The 23,020-nt window shown below is 42.9% G+C and overlaps 1 protein-coding gene across 1 annotated transcript in view; it reads left to right on the top strand.

The window, feature by feature from the left end:
* The window catches only part of TMEM233 (transmembrane protein 233), a 40,279-nt gene extending 17,537 nt beyond the window's left edge, over positions 1 to 22,742 (top strand). The window contains exons 2-3 of the mRNA XM_047762328.1: positions 11,004 to 11,140; positions 22,170 to 22,742. Of these exons, the coding sequence (XP_047618284.1) occupies positions 11,004 to 11,140; positions 22,170 to 22,176 (144 nt within the window). The 3' untranslated portion in view covers positions 22,177 to 22,742. The remainder of the gene's footprint in view (positions 1 to 11,003; positions 11,141 to 22,169) is intronic.
* The last annotated feature ends 278 nt before the right edge of the window (positions 22,743 to 23,020 follow it).

Raw genomic sequence — 23,020 nt, 5'->3', positions numbered from 1 at the left:
CTTGTCATTGTCTTCATTGTTTAGGCCATCCTAGTAGGTGTCTCGTTGTGGTTTAGATTTGCATTTCCCTAATGACTAATGATATTAAGCATCTTTCCATGTGCTTATTGTCTATTTGTATATCTTATTTGGAGAAATGTGTGTTCAAATTCTTTGCACATTTTTATTTGAGGGTTTTTTTATTGTTGTGTTGTAAGAGTCCTTTATATATTCTGGATACAAGTCCCTATTAGATATGTAACTTGCAAATATTTTCTCCTCTTTAGTGGGTGGTCTGGGCCTTGCTTTTTTCACTTGGCTTGTGAACCTTTTTGGAGGGGACTGTTAAGGTGTTGCAAAGATTTTAGTGAAACACTTCCTTTTTTACTTGTAACCTGTCTTTCCTTTGGCTCACCTGTGACTACTAGGCTGTGGATAGTTGAAAAGCAGATGCTGTATGGGTTCAGGCTCTGCACTCAGTTCCTAGGTTTGAATCCCAGCTCCATGCCTTCACCTAACTTTTCTGAGCCTAGGTTTTTCCCACCTCTACAACACAAATGTTAATGCAGACCTCTATGCATTGTTTTCAAATTGATGCGAGATCATGCTAGGCCCTCTTACATTCATTATCTCAGTTAAGCCTCACCATCAACCTGTGTTGTAGATATTCTTATCCCCATTTTTTACAAATGAGAAAAACTGAGACTCAGATCCATCCCTCCAAGGCCTTATTCTCCTTTGGGTTCAGCTAATACCATATTAAAGGTCCATATATCTGTTATATAACGTCTATAATAAAATTGGACAGAAGAAGTTCCTGTTGTGGCTCAGCGGTAACAAGTCCAACTAGGATCCATGAAGATGCAGGTTCTCTCCCTGGCCTCGCTCAGTGGGTTAAGGATCCAGCATTGCTGTGAGCTGTGGGGAGGGTCACAGACATGGCTCAGGTCCTATGTGGCTGTGGCTGTGGTGTAGGCCGGCAGCTACAGCTCTGATTCAACCGCTAACCTGGAAACTTCCATATGCCCCAGCTGTAGCCCTAAAAATCAAAAAAGAAAAAAAAGGACAGAGCTCAGTTCATAGACACACATACAAATATTGGGAGGATAGGTTCCATTTAAGTGAAAAATTTGTCAGCAACTCTGGCTTATGAAGTGAAGGCTAAAGGACTAAAATTCCTTCATAGAGTGCTTGACTTAGAGCCAAAAATTCCTTCTACCAGTCATTTAGACAACGAGCCCATGTCTGCCCTTTTGGGCAGAAGCCCACCTTTCAGAACTCAGAAATTTAGACCACTCAGTATACCCTTTGTTTTACCAGTGCCAAAATAACAGGTTGCCTTGGTTGGTCAGAAAGTTAAGCTGGTGGAGTATTTTGGTTTCTCTTTGTGGAGTCTGGTTTTCTGTCAGTCCACCTTCATATGAGGGAATTAAAGGAATACTAAGTGCTCTCCATGAGGCACCAGGAATGGAGTAGTAAGTCAAAAGAGACATGGTGTGGAATTCCCACTGTGGTGCTGCACTTTAAGAACCAGACTGCAGCGGCTTGGGTCAATGCAGAGGTGTGGATTCGATCCTCTGCCTGGTACAGTGGCTTAAAGGAGCCAACATTGCCACAGCTGCAGTATAGGTTGCGCTGCGGCTAGGGTTCAGTCTCTGGCTCAGGAACTTCCGTAGGCCATGGGTGCAGCCATTAAAAAAAAGAGAGAGACATGGTGTCTGCCCTTATGGAGCTCACGTCACAAAGATTCACCAAGTCAGTAAGCCACAGAGTAAAGAACCGTGAGTCACACCAAGACCTGTCGACCAAAAACACATAGAAGCCTGCAAATAATCAAAGAGTTCACTGGAATCTTAGGAATTGCAATTCAGGAGACACAGATTCAGATGAAATGGAAAGAGTGTTCCAGGCAAAGCAAGAGAAAGAGGAGCTTATAAAGACAAAAGCTGCAAGGTTGTCAGAAATATCTGGTGGAATTAGGATTGATTCTGACACAAGAAAGAAAATTTCTTCTCCTGAAGGGATGGCCTGACATGAGTTGTTTAGGGTAAGGGTCTGATCAGTATCTTGGGCTTCTGGATGCTGCATTAAGACAAGAAATGGTCCAAGTTCAGATTCCATCCAGGCTGAGGCATGCAGAAGTCACACTTCCTCAGTGGCCTCCCAGCAGCATTTTTGGGAGCTCTCAGCTATACCATCTCCATTTCAATTTTCTTTTTCCAGAGCCATAAAGGAAACAGACCAGGGCTGAGTCACAGCAGACATCAGGGGACCTGAGAAGGCTGTGCCCTGAGGAAGTTAACATGTAAGCTGAGACAGGAAGAATGAGCATAGCTGGCCATGTGAGACGGAGAGGGAAGAGGGCTCCAAGGAGAGGAGATGACCTGGACAAAGACCGGGGCCAGGGACAAGGGAGGGGGTGAGCAGGGAGGAGAGCTCCAGAAAAGCTGGAGAAGCATGCCCCAGGGTTTGGAAGACCAGACTAAGAATGAGAATGTGAGTCTCTCCAAAGGCGAGAGGAGCCAACAATGAGAGGCTACTCCCAGCCTCCAGTCCCATCCCCCTGCAGAAATGATTGATGCTCTAGTTTCATAGGCTATTATCAAGAATCAGGAGCTTTCCAGAAAATCAACCTCACACTAACGTGTCACTAGCTCCTAAGGCTTCACTCTGTTGCCTGTTTCAGGTAACAGAAATGTACCTCCTGTTCCATACTGGGGAAGGAGGGGACTTGACAGAAAAACTCTTGATTTTTTTTTTTCCATTTTTTAAAAGTTTTATTAGGGAGTTCCTATTGTGGCTCAGTGGTAACAAATCAGACTAGTATCCATGAGGATGTGGGTTCAATCCCTGGCCTCACTCAATGGGTTAAGGATCTGGCATTGCCTTGAGCTGTGGTGTAGATCACAGACGTGGCTCAGATCTGATGTTGCTATCGGTGTAGTGTAGGCTAGCAGCTGTCGCTCTGATTTGATTCCCTAGCCTGGGACCCTCCATATGCCACAAGTGTGGCTCTAAAAATAAGTTTTATTAAAGTATAATTGATTTACAATGTTGTGATAATTTCTGCTGTAGAATAACTTGATTTTTGCTGAGGTCTTTTCCCCTTAACTTTGGGCACAGTCATGAAGGAGAGCAGTGGGCAAAGGAATATGGCCCACACCAAAGTATATTTAATGGTTCATTTCTTTAATCTTTGTCCATCAGCTTATGATATCAGTATCAAAGTATCATTATCATAGCTAATCTTATTGATACTGTTTCCTAAGCACTGCTTTAAGCACCTCATGTACATTAACTTACTGAATCCAAGAGTTCCCTGATGGCTCAGTAGGTTAAGGGCCTGGTGTTGTCTCTGCAGTGGCTCAGGTCACTGCCGTGGCACGGGTTTGATTCCTGGCCCAGGAACTTCTGAATGCTGCAGGCACAGCCAAAAAAACTAAAAACAAACCAGAAAAACTTACTAAATCCGTAATGAACAGGAAGCCAAAATGAAAAATAACTGACAATGTCTTTCACTGTTATTATTTGATGTGTGGTGTCTATTTTTTGTTTGAGGGTGAGGGTAGAAATTCTGAACACATTTGGTGGTAGATAAGAACAAAGAAGATGAATGAATTTTTGTCAGGGAGATCAGTAGCGCAGATAAGAGATGTATGTGCCCTGTTTTTTTTTAATTAGTAGCCAAATTTTTATTAAATTAGAATCAAGTCATCTCTCTGGTGCTGGGTTATCAATAATGCATTAAATGTAGCTCTTGGGTTTTTTGGGACATAAGGAAGTAGTTACTGTGGGGACCTCGTCAATGAATTTCCTATCTTTTGCTTCACTTTGCAGCCCCTTAGCACGTTGCCTTTGACAATAGAAACATTACTTGCTTCTCTCTCGTAATCTCAGTTTTCTCATCTGTAAAATGGAGGATAAAATGTTTCACTCCCGTGAGAGTTATTATGAAGCTTCAATTACATGATGCACATCAAGTGTCTAGATTAGGGCCTGGCACAGGATGGGCACTCCATCAATATTAACTATTATTGAAGCATGGTAATTCATTATCGTAATAACATAGCCCCTGGCTTCACCTCCAGCCTCCTCTCATATTCCTTCCCCCCTCGCTCTCTCTCCTTTCCCTCTTCTGTGACTACATTTTTGTCATACCAGGCTTTCTCTAACACCTTCACCATAAAAGTGGTTTCTCACCTCTAGACCTTTGCCCTTGCTGTTTCTCTGCCAGGCATGCTCGTCTGCTTTTTTGCAGGTCTGGCTCCTTCTGAGATTTTCAGGTCTTAAAGGTCTGCCCCAACGTTAGGAAGAATATACCCTCCCACCACCCCATTTTCCTTACCTTAAAAATATTCTGTAATCTTGCTTATTTGCATGTTTAAGCATTTCTTTTCCATCTTTACTAGAATGTAAGCACTGTGAGAACAGGAAGGTGGCGCTTAATAAATAGTTTTTGAATGAATGAATGACTGGATGAATGAATGGCTGTCCAGCTAGAATCATGATTCTCAACTCTTCTCAGAATGATCTGGGAAGCTTTCTGAAAAATACCGATGCTGGAGTCTCGTATCCAGAGATCCTAATGCAATTGGTCTGGGATGGGGCTTGACCGTAGGCATTTGGAAGGCGTTTTGGGGAAATAGGTAATTCTCAGGAGCAGCCACCAACACAGGCAATATAAAAAGTGTAATTTCAGAAGGTTTCATCTCAGGTCCACACCTGGAAGCCACCCCAGTAGTTGATGCTGTCTCATCCAGTGCTGTGTGGAATGCAGCAAAAGCTCTCCTCTGAAGACCAGAGGGGTTGGACGAAGCACTTTCCATATTTTCCTGGCTCAGGACAAGGGAGCAGCTTCATCCTTGGTGGAAAGTGTCACACATTCCCAGAACATGAGCAACACTGGTGTACAACTCCTGTTATCAAAACTTACGGGGTTATTCTCTGTGTCTCCTTCTTAGAAATGTGGATGCCAGGAATTACCTGTGCCTTCCGACAGGTAGCCACAACACAGTCTTGCTGGTCCCTGTTGCAGCCTTCCTGAAGTTGGGCGTAGAAATAGACACCCTCATTTCTGGCTCCTGAACAACTTTCCTGCCAGGGTATTTGCTTTTCAGGTGTCCATCCAGGGAAGAGACATGTAAATAAGGTGAAAATAACTAGATGTAATGACCATGACGTCACTTGTATTTACTACAGGAAGAAGGAACTTGCCCACTTTTCTGTCCAAGGCTTGAGGCAGCTGACCAAGACCTGGAAATGCTTTTTAGGTTTTGTATTGACTGTTGCATTTTGCCAGCACAAGCCCACACTCAGAGAAAGGGGAAGAGGTACCACTGGGGACTCTACCTTGAGGGCCTTCTAAAATGTGGGAGGACAACCCATTTGTTCTACATCTAAAACCTGGAAGGAATCTAAAGGTCCTTCTTGTCAACATACTTTCATGGTGAACAGGGACAGCAAATTGCTAGCTAGCTCCCTAAAATAAGTGTGGTTATTTTATGAAATTATGAGGAGGTCTCACAGCTTGGAAAGGAACTCTGGGCAATATCCAAGTGCCGTTAATCTAAGTTAATAGAGAATAGACGTAGCTATGTGGCTTTGGGCAAATCATTTTAACTTCTCTGTGTCTCAATTTTCCCATCAGTAAAATGGAAACAAAGCATCTGCCATGCAAGGTTGTTGTGAGAACTAAGGAGATGATCCTTGAAAATATTTAACAATGTGTCTGGCACATAATTAGTTGCTCAATAAGTGATGTTATTGCTCAATGTTATCATTGTTATTTTGTCAAAGAAAACCTCAGAGGTCCAAACAATTAGAAATTAAAAATCTGACTTGAAATTCAAGGAAGTCCAGCTTCAAAATGACCAGTCAGCCAAATAAAAAGCACAGTACATGCATTTAAGGGAAACAAATGCAAATCTGCCAAAGTTACAGAGTTTTACATTAGTCTGTTCATGATTTAATATATATATATATATATATATATATATATATATATATATATATATCTTGCTCAAGAGATTATAATATCCATAAAGCAAGGGGCCTGTGTTTAGGCATCCACATTGCAAAAGGCAGGGATGAAAATTGTCTTTTGCCAAGACTTCTGGTTTCAATATTGGAAGGACGTGGGCTAGACAGACTAACCTGTGTTTCTTGGTTTATCTCAGGACACAAATTGCTGATTCTTTCACATGACTAGTACATGATGGGCTTAGTAATAAGGAAAACAGGAGAAAGTGTCTGTTTTCGTATCATTCATGGGGGAAAAAAATCTAGAAGCAAATGCACCACACTACTAACATTAATTATCTTTGGGAAATAGAATTGGGAGAAGAGCTTACTGTTTATGTGTTTCTATAGCATTTGAATACTTTATAGGTTCACTAATATTAATAATGGTGAAAGAACTAGTAAGATAATATAAATTTTAAATAGCGAATCCATCCCTGGTTTCTTTCTAGTTCTTCCACAGCAGATGGGACAGTTTGCTTTTTAAGCTCTTCAGAAAGATATATAAATCATGCATTTTCTCTAAAAGCCATTTCTACCACTTCAGTCTATAGCATCCTCCAGGAGCCCCTTACTATGCAATTCCGGTTGGAAAAGAAAAGAATTACAGCCAGTGAATTGAGGCGGGGTGGGGGTGGGGGGATGAATGCTTCCAGCTCCAGGGTTAGCCCTGGAGCCTGAACTTGAACTCCCAACCTGTGAAGCCCTTTAGAGTGAAAGCTGAGAGTTCTAGAGGATCCCGCCCCTCTCCCCTACCCGCCCCAGATCCTGATATTTATCCAGCAGATTTACCCTTGAGCAGCCCCTTCTCCAAGAACCAGAGGAGGAAAGGCATTCATAAAAGGACTGAAGGGGAGTGAAGAGTCCACACTTGATACTGAAAGAGTCTTTTCATCTGTTTTTTCAAGCTAACCATAAACCCATTCCTGGAATGACTCAACATCTCCCTTATGAGCCCCAGACAGATGGTGAATTGCAGAGAGGAGGGTCACGTACAAGATGCCAGACTGGCAGCAGGTGATGAGGGTCGGGCAGGATTCAAACCCCCCTCAGCCAGGTCACTGGCATGACTCTGCTGATTCAGGTGCTCAGGTAGCTCCATTTCACCTGTGCTGCTGGGCAATGCAAAGATATAGGCGTACCCTTTAACATGGCACACACTGGCTGTTCTCACTTTCACTGTTGCTGCTGCTGATGATGTGAACTGTTTTTTCACCCAAACAGCCAGGAGTTGACGGTGTTTGGGGAGAGAATTGGGGTGAGGGGGCTCATTTTTTCTCTAGTTACAGCAACACAAGTACATCACCATGACTAACCTCAGAACTGGGTTTTCCAAGGCAGCATGATGGAATGCTGATCGATTTAGCAGGGTCAGGATAATTTTGAACTGATTATGAAGTCACAGTTTGAGGTTCTAGGATTCTATGCACTAACTCTGATTGTGAAGCCTCCAAACAAAGTTTCCCAAACTTGGGTCCTCAGGTTCTGTTCTGGCAAAGGGTAGAGACTGATCACCTATAATTCTCATAAGTAGTCCAGATGATTCTCTTGTACCCCAGTGATCCTAGCCTTAGAAAAAGAATAAAACAGGTGTGACAGTTCACCATAAAAGTTAACATTTATTGAGCATGTGTTATGTTCTGGGCCAGTGTTAACCCTTTGCATGCATTAATATAAAGGAGGCATTAAAAGTGTTGTCCCCAATTTTCAGATGAGGACACCAGGGCTTAGAATGCTTGATAACCTGCTCTAGTTCTCATAGCTGATAAGACATGGAATTTGAACTCAGGTCTCTCTAATTTTAGAGCCCATACTCTGTGACACACTTCCTTGGATTAATTCTTAAGATGGTGAGAAAAGCTTGCAGGACATTAAGGACAGCTATCTAGACTAAAGATTTTCAATCCTTAGAAGCTTTTTAAAAAGACCTGTGGACCACAATAACCAAGACATGGAAATAACCCAAATGTCCATTGACAGATGAATGAATTAAGAAGATGTGGTACATATACACAATGGAATACTACTCAGGCATAAAAAGAACAAAATAATGCCATTTGCAGAAACATGGATGAAACTAGAGACTCTTACATTCAGTGAAGTCAGAAAGAGAAAGACAGTAGCCTGGGAACCTCCATGTGCTGCAGGTGCAGCCCTAAAATAAATAAATAAATACATACATAAATACATAAATAAGAAATTTAAATACCATATGATATCATTTATATGTGGAATCTAATATATGGCACAAATGAACCTATCTACAAAAAAGAAACAAATTCATGGACTTGGAGAACAGATTTGTGGTTGCTAAGGGGGAGGAAATGGGATCGACCGGGAGTTTGGGGTTAGCAGATGCAAACCGTTGCATTTGGAGTGAGTAAGCAATGAGACCCTGCTGTATAGCACAGGGAACTATATCTAGTCACTTGTGATGGAACATGATGGAGGATAATGTGAGAAAAAGAATGTATGTATATGTTACAGAAATTTATGTAACACTGTAAATCAGCTATAAAAAAATTTTTAAATGCAAAAAATAAAAAGACCTGTGGCAGCAACCCAAGTATCCATCAATTCATGAGTAGATAAACAAAATTCAGTCTTAAAAAGGAAGGAGACTTTGACACATATTACAACATAGGTGAACCTTGAAGACGTTGTGCTGATTGAAATAAACCAGTTATAAAAAGCAAGTTTTATGATTCCACTCCTACTCCATGGAGTAGTCAAATCCATGGAGACAGAATGTTGAATGGTGGTTGCCAGGGGGTGGAGGGTGGGTGGGGTGGAAAGAATGAGGAGTTAGTGTTTAATGAGTATAGAATTTGAGTTTGAGATGACTGATGGTGGTGATGGCTGCACAGGAAATGTGCATATACTTAATGCCACTGAATTGTTCCCTCAAAACATTAAAATGGTACTTTTTTTGATTTTCAAAATTATAGATGATTTACAACGCTGTGCCAATTTCTGCTGTACAGCAAAGTGACCCAGTTATACTTATATTCAATCTTTTTCTTGTATTATCTTCCATCATGGTCCACCCCAGGAGATTGGGTAGAGTTCCCTGTGCTGTACAGGAGGACCTCATTGCTTATCCATTCTAAATGTCATAGTTGGCATCTACTAACCCCAAACTCCCAGTCCATCCCACTCCCTCCCCCTTGGCAACTGCAAGTCTGTTCTCTATGTCTGTGAGTCCGCTTCTGTTTTGTAGATAGGTTCACTTGTGCCATATTTCAGATTCCACATATAAGTGATATCATGTGGTATTTGTTTTTCTCTTTCTGACTTCACTTAAAATGATAATCTCTACTTGCATCCATGTTGCTGCAAATGCATTTTTCGTTCTTTTTATGGCTAAGCAGTATTCTATTGTATATGCACCATATTTTCTTAATCCTGGAATGGTGTATTTTATATTAGGCATATTTACCAAAGTTTATTTTTTTGAACCGGTGTCTGGTTCTCACACAAGATAAATCAGTCTCTCCAGAGTAGGGCTCAGTTATCTGTATTTTTTTTTAAAAAAAAAAGACACTATCCCAGTATTTCTAATGGGCACCCAGGGTTAAAAACTCAAGAATTCAGGGCTGGCCGTCCCTGATGGACAGGACGTTATTGCAAGTTCCTACTGTCCCATTCACATAAGAGGCCTGAAAGCAAAACTCACGGGAAAGGCAAGTCTCCCAGCCTGTTGCTGCCTAAGGTGGCCTGGGTCTAAGAGTTGGTGGAAGCCTCCGGAAACAGAAAGCTCTGTGCTCCACAGGGTGTTCCTCTGCCTTGTGGGTGTCTGCATGTGCCTCATTCCCCTTAATAGTCCACGAAGAGCAGTGATTTTTTTTTTTTTTTCTGAAGTGCTGTGCTTTCAGGATCAAGAATAGAGGTTCCCACAGAAATCTTCAGTTCATAGCATGGATCAGCTTGCGCTGTTCATAACTTATAAATGCCTTTTTCCAGTCTTCTTTGAGCTGCAGCACAGCTGTAGGGGAATTCTCAGCATGGGAGTTGTGATAAAGACGGCTTAGTAGAAGAAAAAAGAATAGCATCTGGCCTTCAGCTCAGGAGCAAGCGTTCTCTGAGCACCTCTACCTGGGACTCCCAGATGCCCTCAATGAACTCGTATTCTGTAGAGAAATGGATGTAGTCATTTAGACATTCAGCCAACTCGTATTTCTTGAACTCCTACCATGGACCAGTGCTCAAAGGGGCACAGAATTTGATTCTGCCTTTGCACAGGGATGCCCTGCTGAGCCCAATGATACCCTGAAGTTGCTGGACCATGGGGAAGCCTGGGGGAACTCAGAGGAGTGGACAGGATGGCTGGGACACCAGGGGGCAGTGGCTGCTATTTACCAGCCAGTACAAAAGGATTCCAATACTTTGACAGCTGGGAAAGCTGTATGAGCAGTTGCCCGATGAATGACAGCTTGAATTGGGCATAAAGGTAAACAGATCAGCCAAGGTCCTTGACCTTCTGTCATGGACCAAATAGCAAGTATTTTTAGGACTTGTAGGCAGTATCTCTCTGTCCCAGCTACTCAACTCTGTTGTTGTAGCCTAAAAGCAGCTACAGACAATAGTAAACAAATGGTTTGTGACTGTGTTCCAAACAAGTTTTGTTTCCAAAAACAGCAGGCTGGATTTGGCCTATGAGCCATCATTTGCAAACACCTCTTCTGGTGGGTGGGACAGATATACTTGTTCACCCTTTCATGCACAAATATTTTCATGATAACTATTGCACTGGGTGCTGGTATACTATGCTCAACAAGATGAACAGTGGTCCTTGCCCACATAGCACTTAGGCTTTAATGGGAGAGGCTAATTCAGTCTTTTCAATATGCTATGGTAAGTGTTGTAAATACAAGAGAGAAAGTTAATGCAGATGAAGAGTTCAGGGAAGGCTTCCTGGAGGAGGTGGTAACCCTGTCACCTGCTCAGATCAGCACATGTTTTTCCTTGTGGGATGTCATCACCAGCTCTTCCTTTGTGTCCCCCAGTCTCTGAACAGCTACAACGAAGGAGACATTGAAGGAGCCAAGCGGCTTGGGAGGAATGCCAAGTGGGTGGCCGTTGCCTCCATCATCATTGGCCTTCTCATCATTGCTATTTCTTGTGCCGTTCACTTCACACGGAAGTAAGTAGGATTTTTTATTCCCTCTCGACATAAAAGGCCTTTTCTTGAGAGCCCACTGGAATCTTCGGGGATGGGCTAAATTGTGCTCCCATAACAAGCACAAACAAAAAGAGTTTTAATTTTTCTTCACTGCTGTTACCTGGGCCATTTACATTTATGGAACTGCTTTCCTCCACACAGTCACTCAGAGTCCAGGCTCTGTGCAGCTCTATCAGCTTGTAGCTGCTCTATCTGAAACAAGAGTCAAAACACAGATATGGAGGACAGACTTGTGGTTGCCAAGGGAGGGGGGGAGTGGGACAGATGGGAAGTTTGGGGTTAGTTGATGCAAATTATGACATTTGGAATGGATAAGCAATGAGGTCCTGCTGTACAGCACAGGGAACTATATCCAATCACTGTGATAGAACATGATAAAAGAATATGAGAAAAAGAATGTATATATAGGTATGACTGGGTCACTTTGCTGTACAGCAGAAATTGACACAACACTGGTAAATCAACTATAATTTAAAAATCTTTTTAAAAGTGCCAACTTCGGAGTTTCCGTGGTGGCTCAGCAGAAACGAATCTGACTAGGAACCATGAGGTTTCAGGTTTGATCCCTGGCCTTGCTCAGTGGCTTAAGGATCTGGTGTTGCTATGGGCTGCAGTGTAGGTCACAGACTCGGCTTGGATCTGGCGTTGCTATGGCTGTCGTGTAGACTGGCAGCTGTAGCTTCAATTTGACCCCTAGCCTGGGAACCTCCATATGCCTCAGGTGTGGCCCTAAAAAGACAAAATAAATAAATAAAATAAAATAAAAGTGCCAACTTCGAAATCACAAAAAAATAAGAGTCAGCAAACTTTTCCTGTAAAAGGCCAAGTAGTAAATATTTTAGGCCACTATCAGCATCTCAGTTGCAGCTACGTAACTCCAACATTTTAGCACAAAAGCAACTGTATAATATGTAAATGTGTGGGTGTGGCTGTGTGTGTTGAAACTTTACAAAAACAGCGAGCTGACTTATGGGCTATAGTTTCCCAACCTCTGATCTAGAACAGGAGGGCTTCTCAGGCCAAGACTGGGGAGAGAAAAACCAGAGAATCCCACGGGGGTTTTCACTGCCTCAGCCCTGGAGGGATACGTGTCACTTAGGCTCATAATTGATTGGCTAACACCAGTCACATAGTCCCCCCCCTAAGTGTAAGAGAGTGGGAAATGTAGGACAGTCAATGGAATATTTAGGTTATTACTCACTCTGCCTTCGCATCTGATCTGCTGAATGAGTTCCTACACGACATTGCATCCAACTAGCCTAACCGTTTTAGCTGAAGAGCAGAAGGGTCTCCACACATTTGTGGTATTTCCAATGAGCTCTCATCTCATAAAGAGATGAGTGCTATTGATGTTTCTCTCCAGATTTGGACAAATGTGTTCTGATTTCTCCAGCCTGCTGAGATGGGCTCCATCTGCTAGAATCAATGATACTTTCCATCTGAGGTTTGACAGAGGCCAGGGTGGTGTGCTGGACAACCAAGACCTGGAAATGACACGCCCAGATCCTCCCTGTCTCACTGCACAGCTCCTGGCAAGGCAGAGAGGAACGCTGAGAAATCCTGGTGCTGGGAGTTCCCGTTGTGGCGCAGTGGTTAACAAATCCGACTAGGAACCATGAGGTTGCGGGTTCGATCCCTGCCCTTGCTCAGTGGGTTAACGATCCGGCATTGCCGTGAGCTGTGGTGTAGGTTGCAGACGCGGCTCGGATCCCGCACTGCTGTGGCTCTGGTGTAGGCTGGTGGCCACAGCTCCGATTAGACCCCTAGCCTGGGAACCTCCATATGCCGCAGGAGCGGCCCTAGAAATAGCAAAAAGACAAAAAAAAAAAAAAAAGAAAAAAAAAGAAATCCTGGTGCTGTTCTGACAGAGCAGTAGGGGACTTCTGCTCCATTTCCCTCAAGCTGGGAAGATCAGTTTTCCTGACTTGGTTTCAGGAAGGGGTCACAAGGTGGGTGAGGGAGGAAGGGGACCCCCTTGAGCCTGCCAGGTCAGCCAACCCAACCTTGGCAACCAAGAGGTAGGAGATGTTACAGTTGGTCAACTTCCTGTCAGACAAGCCAGGTCCACAAGCAGTTAGGGGCAGCTGGGTGAAGGGGGAGATGTCAAAATAGAAAGTGTCACAAAAGCAAACATGTTTGGCTTTGGCCAAAGAGAGGGAAAACAGGACACTAAAACATCAAAAGAACCTCAGAATCTCTTGCCTGCAAGATGGCAAATAGACGTTGGGCTGTGAAAGAAGAGAAGGCAGCTGAGGGATAGATGTGAACATGCTTGACTATTCTTTTTTCTTTCTTTCTTTCTTTTTTTGCTTTTTAGGCCCACACTCACGGCATTATGAAAGTTCCCAGGCCAGAGGTCCAATCAGAGCTACAACTGCTAGCCTACACCACAGCCATAGCAACAAGAGATCCAAGCTTCATCTGCGACCTACACCACAGCTCATGGCACTGCCGGATCCTTAACCCACAGAGCGAGGCCAGGAATCAAGCCTGTATCTTCATGGATTCTAATCGGGTTCTTTAACTGCTGAGCCACGAGGGAACTCCCACGTGACTGTTCTTTGAGGAAAGTACAGTGCACTTGTGCGTGGGAGCATGGGGCTGTGGGGGGTTGGGGTTAATGGTGCAGGTTTCAGACCAGACTTCCTGCACACAAATACCCCCTTTGCCACTTACTTACTATGAGACCTTCAGCCAACTGCTTACCTCCCTTAACTTCAATTTCTTCCTTCGTAAAATGGGGATCATAGTAGAGTACCCATTTAATAAAGCTGTTGGGCAGGTTAATTCGATGACACACAGAATATGTGTAAATTGGTCACTTGGTAGTGCACAAAAAATACCAACCATTTATTAATTCTGTTATTCCCATGGTTATCAACATGATAGGGGATGGACCTCAGAATTTAAGATACTACTAGAGTTCAAAGCTTTGTACGCATGAGCTAAACTCCAAGGGTACAAGGCCAGATCCTGGCCTAACTCCTGGGGACTTGTGAAAATACATACTGCCCAGATCAGTGTTTGAGCTAAGTGGTTATAATAATAGCAGCTGACACTGACATGGAACTTACCACATGCCAGGTGCTGCTCTAAACTCTTATATCTTCCCAGCAACCCCATGAAGTAGGGACTATTATCCCCATTTTTGCAGATGAACAAACTGAGGCTCAGAGAGGTGAAATGACTTGCCTGATGGCTCACACCTCATTAGTGATAAAGGCAGGGGTTAGGCCCAGGATAATCTGGCTTTGAAAACTGTCTTTAACCACAACACCCCACAGCCTTTAAGCCTCATGTTCTTTCTAGTACACCCAGTGACAAAGGCCAGTAGGTGGCACTAAACTTGTGGCTAAATTTGGAATTTTTAAATTTAGCTACACTTTTAAAATTTAGATAAAATTTTAATTTAGCGCTGCTGTGGTGAGGTTACAGGTAACCCAAGAATGTGGTGAGATTGGGCCAAGGGTTACAAAATCAAAGGGCTGCAGGAGCTAGTCAGGGAACATACCTGCATGAAGCCACTTGCTGGTAGGGCAGTAGGAAGCAGTGGAGACCGTAGTGAGAAGAGAGAGCGCCGTTTAGAGGGAGCAGCCACCGCTCTGTGCCAGCTACATGTCACCACATAGAAGGCAGACCTTGTGGGACAATTTTCTAAAAGACATTGGAAAGCTGGCTTTTTACTTAAAGTATTCTGATTTTTCGTTGTAGACAACCTATTCACATTGTTTAAACACATGTTGAGGGCCCCAAACAAAAACCATACAAAATCTGCACATGCAGCCCAGACATTGTCTACTTTGTAGTTTCCATTGGCTTTCAAAATCAGTTTGCCTGTTAGACACCATGCAAGAAGTGTTACTGGTGACCCAGAAGTCTTCATATATGAGAACTTTCTCTGTTTGTCTTTTGATCTGAGGGGCTTTTTTTTTTTTTTTTCCTGGCTACACCTACGGTGTGTGGAAGTTCCTGGGCCATGGACTGAATCTAAGCTGCAGCTGCACTTTATATCACAGCTGAGCTGCAGCAATGCCAAATCCTTAGCCCCACTGCACCACCACAGAAACTTCTCACCATTCTTAATGTAAACATTTCTATGTGGAGATGAAGGATTGATGTTTGTATGCTCATGATTGAGGTTATCAGTAGTAGTAAAGGATAGGACAGCGGAGTTCCCAGAGTGGCTCAGAGATAACGAACCCACCTGCTATCCATGAGGACTTGGATTCGATTCCAGGCCTCACTCAGTGGGTTAAACAATCTGGCATTGCCCGTGAGCTGAGGTGTAGGTCACCGATGCATCTCGGATCTGGCATTGCTGTGGCTGTGGCGTAGGCCTGTGGCTACAGCTCCGATTCAACCCTCTAGCCTGGGAACCTCAATTTGCTGTGGGTGTGGCCCTAAAAACACCCCAAAATGGTGGGAGATAGGACAGGAGGTTCCATCTCCCTTCCTTCCTTCTTCCCCCTGAGAGGAAATGTTTCAGTGGTTAGAGCATGGCCCTTAGCACCAGTTTTCTCAGGATTCAAATCCTAGCTCTACTACCTGACCCCCTGGCATGTTATTAACCTCTCTGTGCCTCAATTTCCCGCTCTATAAAGTGAGAATAGAATTATTTCTCCATCTGAATAGTCAGGTTCCTTTTAGTACTTTTCCTTTCATATTCGAAGAAAACAAAACTGTTTTCCAGAATTAGAATCCCAGAGAAACTCAAATCTAAAGGCTTTTTCGTGTGTGTGTGTGTGTGTGTGTGTGTGTGTGTGTGTGTGTGTGTGTGTAAGAGAGAGCAAGAAACCAGCCTTTAGTGGATGAAATCAATTCTATCTTCTGTTAAGAGCAATAAGACCAATTTCTCAGTAATCCTTTGAAATAAAATTTCCCATCCTGGCTTACTGGAGGAATTGAATGGCAACATGGAATTACTAAGGCAGAGGTTTCCAAACTCTGGGCTGCAGAAGAATTACCGGGGGGGGGGGGGGGGGGGGATGCGCGGTTAAAAGAAGTTGACATTGGAGCCCTACCTCAAAGAATTCCAACTCACTAAGTCAGATGTGAGGACCAGGAGTGTTCCCACTGTGCTTCAGTGGACTAAGAATACTACTGCAGCAGCTCAGGTCACTGCAGAGACTTGGATTCAGTCCCTGGCCCAGGAACCTCCATATGCTATGGGTGTGAGGCCTTTAAAAAAAAAAAAAAAAAAAGGAAGTGAGGACCAAGAATCTGCTTTTTCAAGCTCCCCACTCCCACCCTGGTGTTCCTCCGGTTCAGCTGATCACCAAACCTCCAAACTTCCTGCCCTCAAATCTTAAAGGAAGAACTCACAGTAGCCAGTGGTTAACAGAGTGGTCAGTTTTCATTTACATCAGCATCCTAATGTGTTACATCTAAGTCAAGGCCAAGGAGGGGAGTCATTTTACCAAGTAGAAAATGTACCCACAGAGAGGTTCTTTTGTAACACATCTAAAAAGGCAGCAAAGACTTCCTTGGAGGCACTGGGAAAATCTGACTTTAGGAAAGACCTGGCCTAGAGATGAGACCAAATGCTTTAAATATGGCAGTTTTCAGAGTTTCATCAAAAAAAAAAAAAAAGAAAGGAAGTCTGAAGTAAACGATTGCTTTTTTAAAATTCTGAAGTCTTGCCTTTAAGAAAAAGGTGGTTCTTGATGTTTTATCCTTATTTAGAACACTGGAAGTTACTATTGTGGCTCAGTTGGTTAAGAATCCAACTAGGGGAGTTCCCATCGTGGCGCAGTGGTTAACGAATCCGACTAGGAACCATGAGGTTGCGGGTTCGGTCCTTGCCCTTGCTCAGTGGGTTAACGATCCGGCGTTGCCGTGAGCTGTGGTGTAGGTCGCAGACGCGGCTCGGATCCTGCGTTGCTGTGGCTCTGGCGTAGGCCGGTGGCTACAGCTCTGATTCGACCCCTAGCCTGGGAACCTCCATATGCCGCGGGAGCGGCCCAAGAAATAGCAACAACAACAACAAAAAAGACAAAAGACAAAAAAAAAAGAAAGAAAAAGTAAAGTGTAACCAGTCTCTTCTTCCTCAAATGACTGAAATCTCAGGTAGTTTACTTTCTTAGAATAGACTCAGGTCATGATAGTCTTTACCCAAATTCATCAAAAACCTCACTTAATTTTTTCCTTCCAGTTTCATTGAGATATAATTGACATACTGCACTGTATAAGTTTAAGGTGTATGGCATAATGATTTGACTTATATACACCATGAAATGATTATCACAGTAAGTTTAGTGAGCATCTGTCAGCTCATGTAGATACAAAATAAAAGAAATAAAATATTTTCCTTGTGATGAGAACTCTTAGGCTTTGCTGTCTTAGCCACTTTCATATATAACATGTATGTTCATTATATTCATTGTGTTCATTCTATTTATTCATATATGTTCATGTGTGTTCACTGTATTTATCACAATGTACAGTACCTATTTATCTTTGTCTTTTTATTTTTAGGGCCACACCTGTGGCATATGGAGGTTCCCAGGCTAGGGGTCCAGTCAGAGCTATAGCCGCCGGCCTACGCTAGAACCACAGCAACACCAGATCTGAGCCACGTCTGCAGTCTACACCACAGCTCACGGCAACACTGGATCCTTAACCCACTGAGCGAGGCCAGGGATCGAACCCACAACCTTATGGTTCCTAGTGGGATTCCTAGGATGGGAACTCCCTATTTATCTTACAAATAGAAATTTGTACCTTTTGACCACCTTCCTCCAGTTCTCCCTCCTCCCATTCCCTTACTCTGGTAACCACAAATCTGATCTTTTTCTATCATTGATCCTAATTTTACAGGATATCTCTATAAGCCATGTGGTGGTTGGAGCAAGAAAGATAGAGTTTCATGACATCAAATCCCTTAGATCTGGGACTCACTGAACTAAAATATTCAACAGTTTTGGATGGAATGCTGAGCTGGCGGAAAAGAACTGTTCTGGTCCAAATGGAATCAGAAACTTGCAGTCTCTTGGAGTTATATAAAGTTCCCTGCTCTCATGTTACCAGGGAAAGTGGAGAAATGAATCATGGAGGTGAAACATTCAAGTATTGCAGCCATCTATTTATTGATCTTAATCCTCCACATCCCTAGCCTAAATCAACAAGTCCACAGACTTTTATGTTCTGCTGGTACCTGAGGATTTAGGGAAGGTTTGGTTATTCTATTTGCGTTTCACAAAACATATTCAGCGTGGATGCTTGTGAAAATGCAGGTTCCCAGGTCCTCATCAAAACCCTGAGCAGCCCTGAAATATGCATTACCACAAGTATGCCCACCCCCAAAAATATTCTAAGTGTTCTGACATTGCAGAAGCACTGTGCTAAGGCTTTGCATTTAATGGAGAACGTTCTTACCTAGATAGACAAAAAGTGGAGCTGCTTCTTACTCAGGAGTGAAGTTATAATGTCAGGATATAAGGTGAGCTTTGAGTATAGTCAATATTAATCTTGGAAGCATCCACGGGAGGGTGCCCTGTTAGAGACTCACACACCATCTCCTCATCAGCCCAGTAGAGCCAATGATTTCTCAAATACTGGAAGAGATGATGTTCCTTGGATTGAGTACCAGTTGAAGTCATTAGGTGTTTAGGACTTGGGTTGTATGTTCAAACACTGGATCCACACTCCAAGCTTAATAGGAATCACATACCCATTCATACCCCTAGACATTGAGCAATCTGGTGGCCAGAATCTCCATTTAAACAGTTGCTTTTTTTTCTTTTCGAAGAACATGAATAGTTGATTTCTGTAAGTGAAATCCATGTGCATTGCAATTCCACTGAACCTACATTTCTGGGTGGTGTTGTAGGGACTTAAACAGCCAGGCATATGCCCACCATGTATTAAAAATGCTAGTTTGTCATTCTCTTTTTTTTGCCCTTTTTTTTTGCCTTTTTGTCTTTTTAGGGCCGCAGCTATGGCATATGGAGGTTTCCAGGCCAGGGTTCGTATTGGAGCTATAGCCACTGGCCTATGCTACAGCTGCAGCAACATGGGATCCAAGCCAAGTCTGTGACCTACACCATAGCTCATGGCAACACCGGATCCTTAACCCACTGAACGGGGCCAGGGATTGAACCAGTATCCTCATGGATGCTAATCGGGTTTATTAACCACTGAGCCATGACGGGAACTCCATTGTTTGTCATTCTAACAATAAGAGCCTTCGTGTTCCAACGTTCCATTAAAGAATAACTTAATTTCTAAGGTTAAGGGTCCCACAACTGTCACCCATTAGCAGGTTCAGAGTTAGCAGAAGTTGACCCATTCTGTACTGGTAAAACTCCTGTCCTATAAACAGACTGGAATGGGTCCTTTCCTGGCCTCAGAATATCTTCCCATTGCATAGAATGGAAAGTAAGCATGTATATCAAGGGGGATAAGTAAAAGTTGGCCTTCTTGCAAAAACAACAGCAAATCTGTTGTATTTCCTGTTTTATTGGCTGGTGTAAGGCTTCCCGGTTTTGCACAGATGTTATCTTCAGAGAGTTTTTTGATTCCATGATAAAAAATGGGGAATATTACCTATTTCCAGAAGATCAGAAGGGCTTTTCTTTGTTGGTTCAGATAAACTGAGGTAAAGACAGGTCAGACCTAAGTCATCAACAATGGAAAGATTTTTGCTTTGAAAAAGATATAAGCTTGTGGGACATTGATGAAGAAATCAGGATAAAGATGAAAAAAGTGTTCAAATAAAGAAAGAAAGGAAGGAAGTTAGTTCAACCTCTCCAATAACCAGGGCAATACAAATTAAAGCAACAATGAAATACTATATGTGTATATATATATATATATTTTTTTTTTTTTTGGTTTGCCATATGAAACAGCGTAAAAGATGGATAATGTCAAAATTGATGAGTGTGAAGAATTGGATACTACACCATGAGTGGAATAGTAAATTGGGACAATCTTGGGAGGTCAGTTAAGTCTATGTGCCTGTCCACCCAGCAGTTCTACTTTTTAGTGTCATAAAATGGCGTGTAAAATAGTAGTTCTCCTCCCTACAGATTAAAATCTCCAGTGCCCAGGGCCAACCCTGGATCAGTCATATTAGAGTCTCCAGTGATGGGGCAGGGCACTGGTAGGTTTTAACATCCCCCAGATGATTCTAAGATGCGCCCAGGATGTGAACCAAGGATGTGCAGTGATGTTCACTGAAGCTCTGTTTGAAATGGGGGGAACCTTGAAACAACCTAAATGTCCCTCCATGAGAAATTGCTTAAATGCACAGTGGTTCATTCCTAGGGTGGAATATTACACTGCAGTGTAACATGAAAGTATCTCCCTTTCTACCTACAGCTTTTTAAGACCCCAGATGATCTGGTTGCTGCTTCTCCATCCTCATCTCCCAGCACTCTCCCCCCCTCACTCCTCCACTTCATCTGCACTGAATTCCTCTCTGTTCTTTGAGCAATACAAGCATGCCACAGAGCCTTTGCAATTATCAATCCCTCTACCAAGAATTTTCTTCCTCCTCATGTTCCCATGGCTCATTCTCATCTCTTGCATCTCTCCTTGAGATTACTTTCACAGAGAGGCTAACCCCCACCAGCTTCTCTAAAATAGCACCCACAGCTCCACCCCTCTTCCCTCCGTCCCCTTAACCAACTTTACTTTGCTCCCTAATACGTACTTCTCCCTGACAAACTTTATATGTACATATAAAGGTTTATATAAATATAATTTATATATATAGTTTTATATAAATATAATTTATATATATAGTTTTATATAAATATAATTTATATATATAGTTTTATATAAATATAATATATATTTATATACATATACATACACATATATGTATATACATATATACTGTATATACACATATATACATACATGTACATATATATACATACATACATACATTCTATATATATATATATATAGAATGGTCTGTTTCCTCCTACTGGAATGAAAATTCCAGGAACATTTTCATTTCCTTTCTGTCATTGCCCAAAATAATAGAGCATAACACTTAGAGGTGCTTATTATGAAGCTAGACCATTGGGGTTTAAATCTAAGTATTTGTGTGCCCTTGGGCACATCTTTTAACCAACCTATGCCTCAGTTCTCTCATCTATAAAATAGGGATGAGGGAATTCCCATCGTGGCTTAGTGGTTAATGAACCCGACTAGTATCCATGAGGACTCAGGTTTGATCCCCGGCCTTGCTCAGTGGGTCAAGGATCCAGTGTCGCTGTGGGCTTTGGTGTAGGTCACAGACGCAGCTCAGATCTGGCACTGCTGTGGCTGTGGTGTTACCGGCAGCTATAGCTCTGATTTGACCCCTAGCCTGGGAACCTCCATATGCCACAGGTGGGGCCCTAAAAAGACAAAAGACAAAAATAAAAGAATAAATAAAATAAGGATAAAATAGTTCCTACCTCATAGGGCTGTGAAGGCTACGTTGTAAAGCACAGTGCCTGGCACATGGTATTCACTGTGTAACTGTTGGGTATCGTTGTTAAGACCAGCACCTTGTGCAGTGCCTGGCATGTAAATATTTATTAAATGAATGAATGAATGAGTTTCAATAAATAAACCCCCACCCACGTGCACACACAGGGTCAATTTCTAAGTGCGTGTTTATGGATTTAAACAGTGGAAGGAAATGCCTGGAGGATTCACCCCAAATGCTATCAATGCTCTAACCTTGAGGAGGAGAATAAGATTCAGAAACACTCCAAGGCATGAGTGTGCCTACATCTGTATCATTTGGTTTTTTGATGTGCCACATGTAAAACAAAATGTTTCCAAATGAAATTTGTTTCTCCAAAAGAAGCCAGCCCTTAGACCCCAAAGACTCAGAGGTATGCGGATCTGCCAGTCCAGATCAGCACTGGTTGAACAAGAGTCATCGTTATTGAAGAACGAAGCCCTAAGTGAGGAGGCTCTGCTCTCTCCCTCCCCTTCCCCCTTCTCCTGCCCCTCCCCTTCCCTCTCATTTTGTCTCTTGTACACACAGAGCGTGAGCAGCCAGTGGTCAGCCACAAGCATGGAGGATGGACCTTATCCACACACACCCCAAAGAAGTTTCTGAGGAATGGATCCTTGACTTCAGACTGTGAGATCTTTTCCTCTAGGACTCTCCAGAGGCAGGCCCCTGGCAAAGGAACTAAACGAGAAAAAAAGAAAAAAAAAAAGTCCAAAATTTAGGAAAACCAAGCTGCACAGCCAGATCAGCCAGAGTCGTCAGCTAAGTCTAACTGTTTCAGTTTATCAAAAGCCATTGTGTCCATGTATCCAGGCCTCTCCTCCAGAGATGAGCCTCAGGAAATCTCATCACTTTTCAGTGGAGGGGGAGAGGTTCCAGATCTGGGAGGAAAGGGAGTTTCTAGAAAGAGCAGTGGATGCTGGTGTTGGCAGTGTTGAGCACATGTTGAGCATGTTTAAAGTTGTCTAATAGAACTGAATTTGCGTGTTGTGTCCTTGTATGTTTATGTACTGCAGCTTCACGTCAGTCTTCCGTAGCTCCTCCTCTGTCAGCCCCCAAGAGTTCAACATACTGGCATCAAAGCGAAGAAGATTTCTGGTCTTATGTCTTGGTCTCACTTACCCTAATTCCACCCCCGATGCCACCACTCCCGCCCCCAATAACCCCTTGCTTGCATCCACCATGGGTCAACTCGACCACACCCTCATTTTTCACTCAGACAGACTCTTTCCCATCCCACTTTTGGGAATATACTGGCTGTGTTTATGGAATGTGCTTTTTTTCTATCTTTCTCTCTGTAGCAAGTTTCAGGCAAGATCTTTGATTTTTCCGGGTGCCACTAGGAAATACCACTCATTTTATGGATTTTCTGTCAAACGTAA

Source organism: Phacochoerus africanus, chromosome 15 (genome assembly GCF_016906955.1).
Source record: "Phacochoerus africanus isolate WHEZ1 chromosome 15, ROS_Pafr_v1, whole genome shotgun sequence".
In the NCBI taxonomy this organism is placed as follows: Eukaryota; Metazoa; Chordata; class Mammalia; order Artiodactyla; family Suidae; genus Phacochoerus; species Phacochoerus africanus.
The sequence above is the reverse complement of the archived record's forward strand: the minus strand, read 5'-3'. Positions and strand labels throughout refer to the sequence as shown.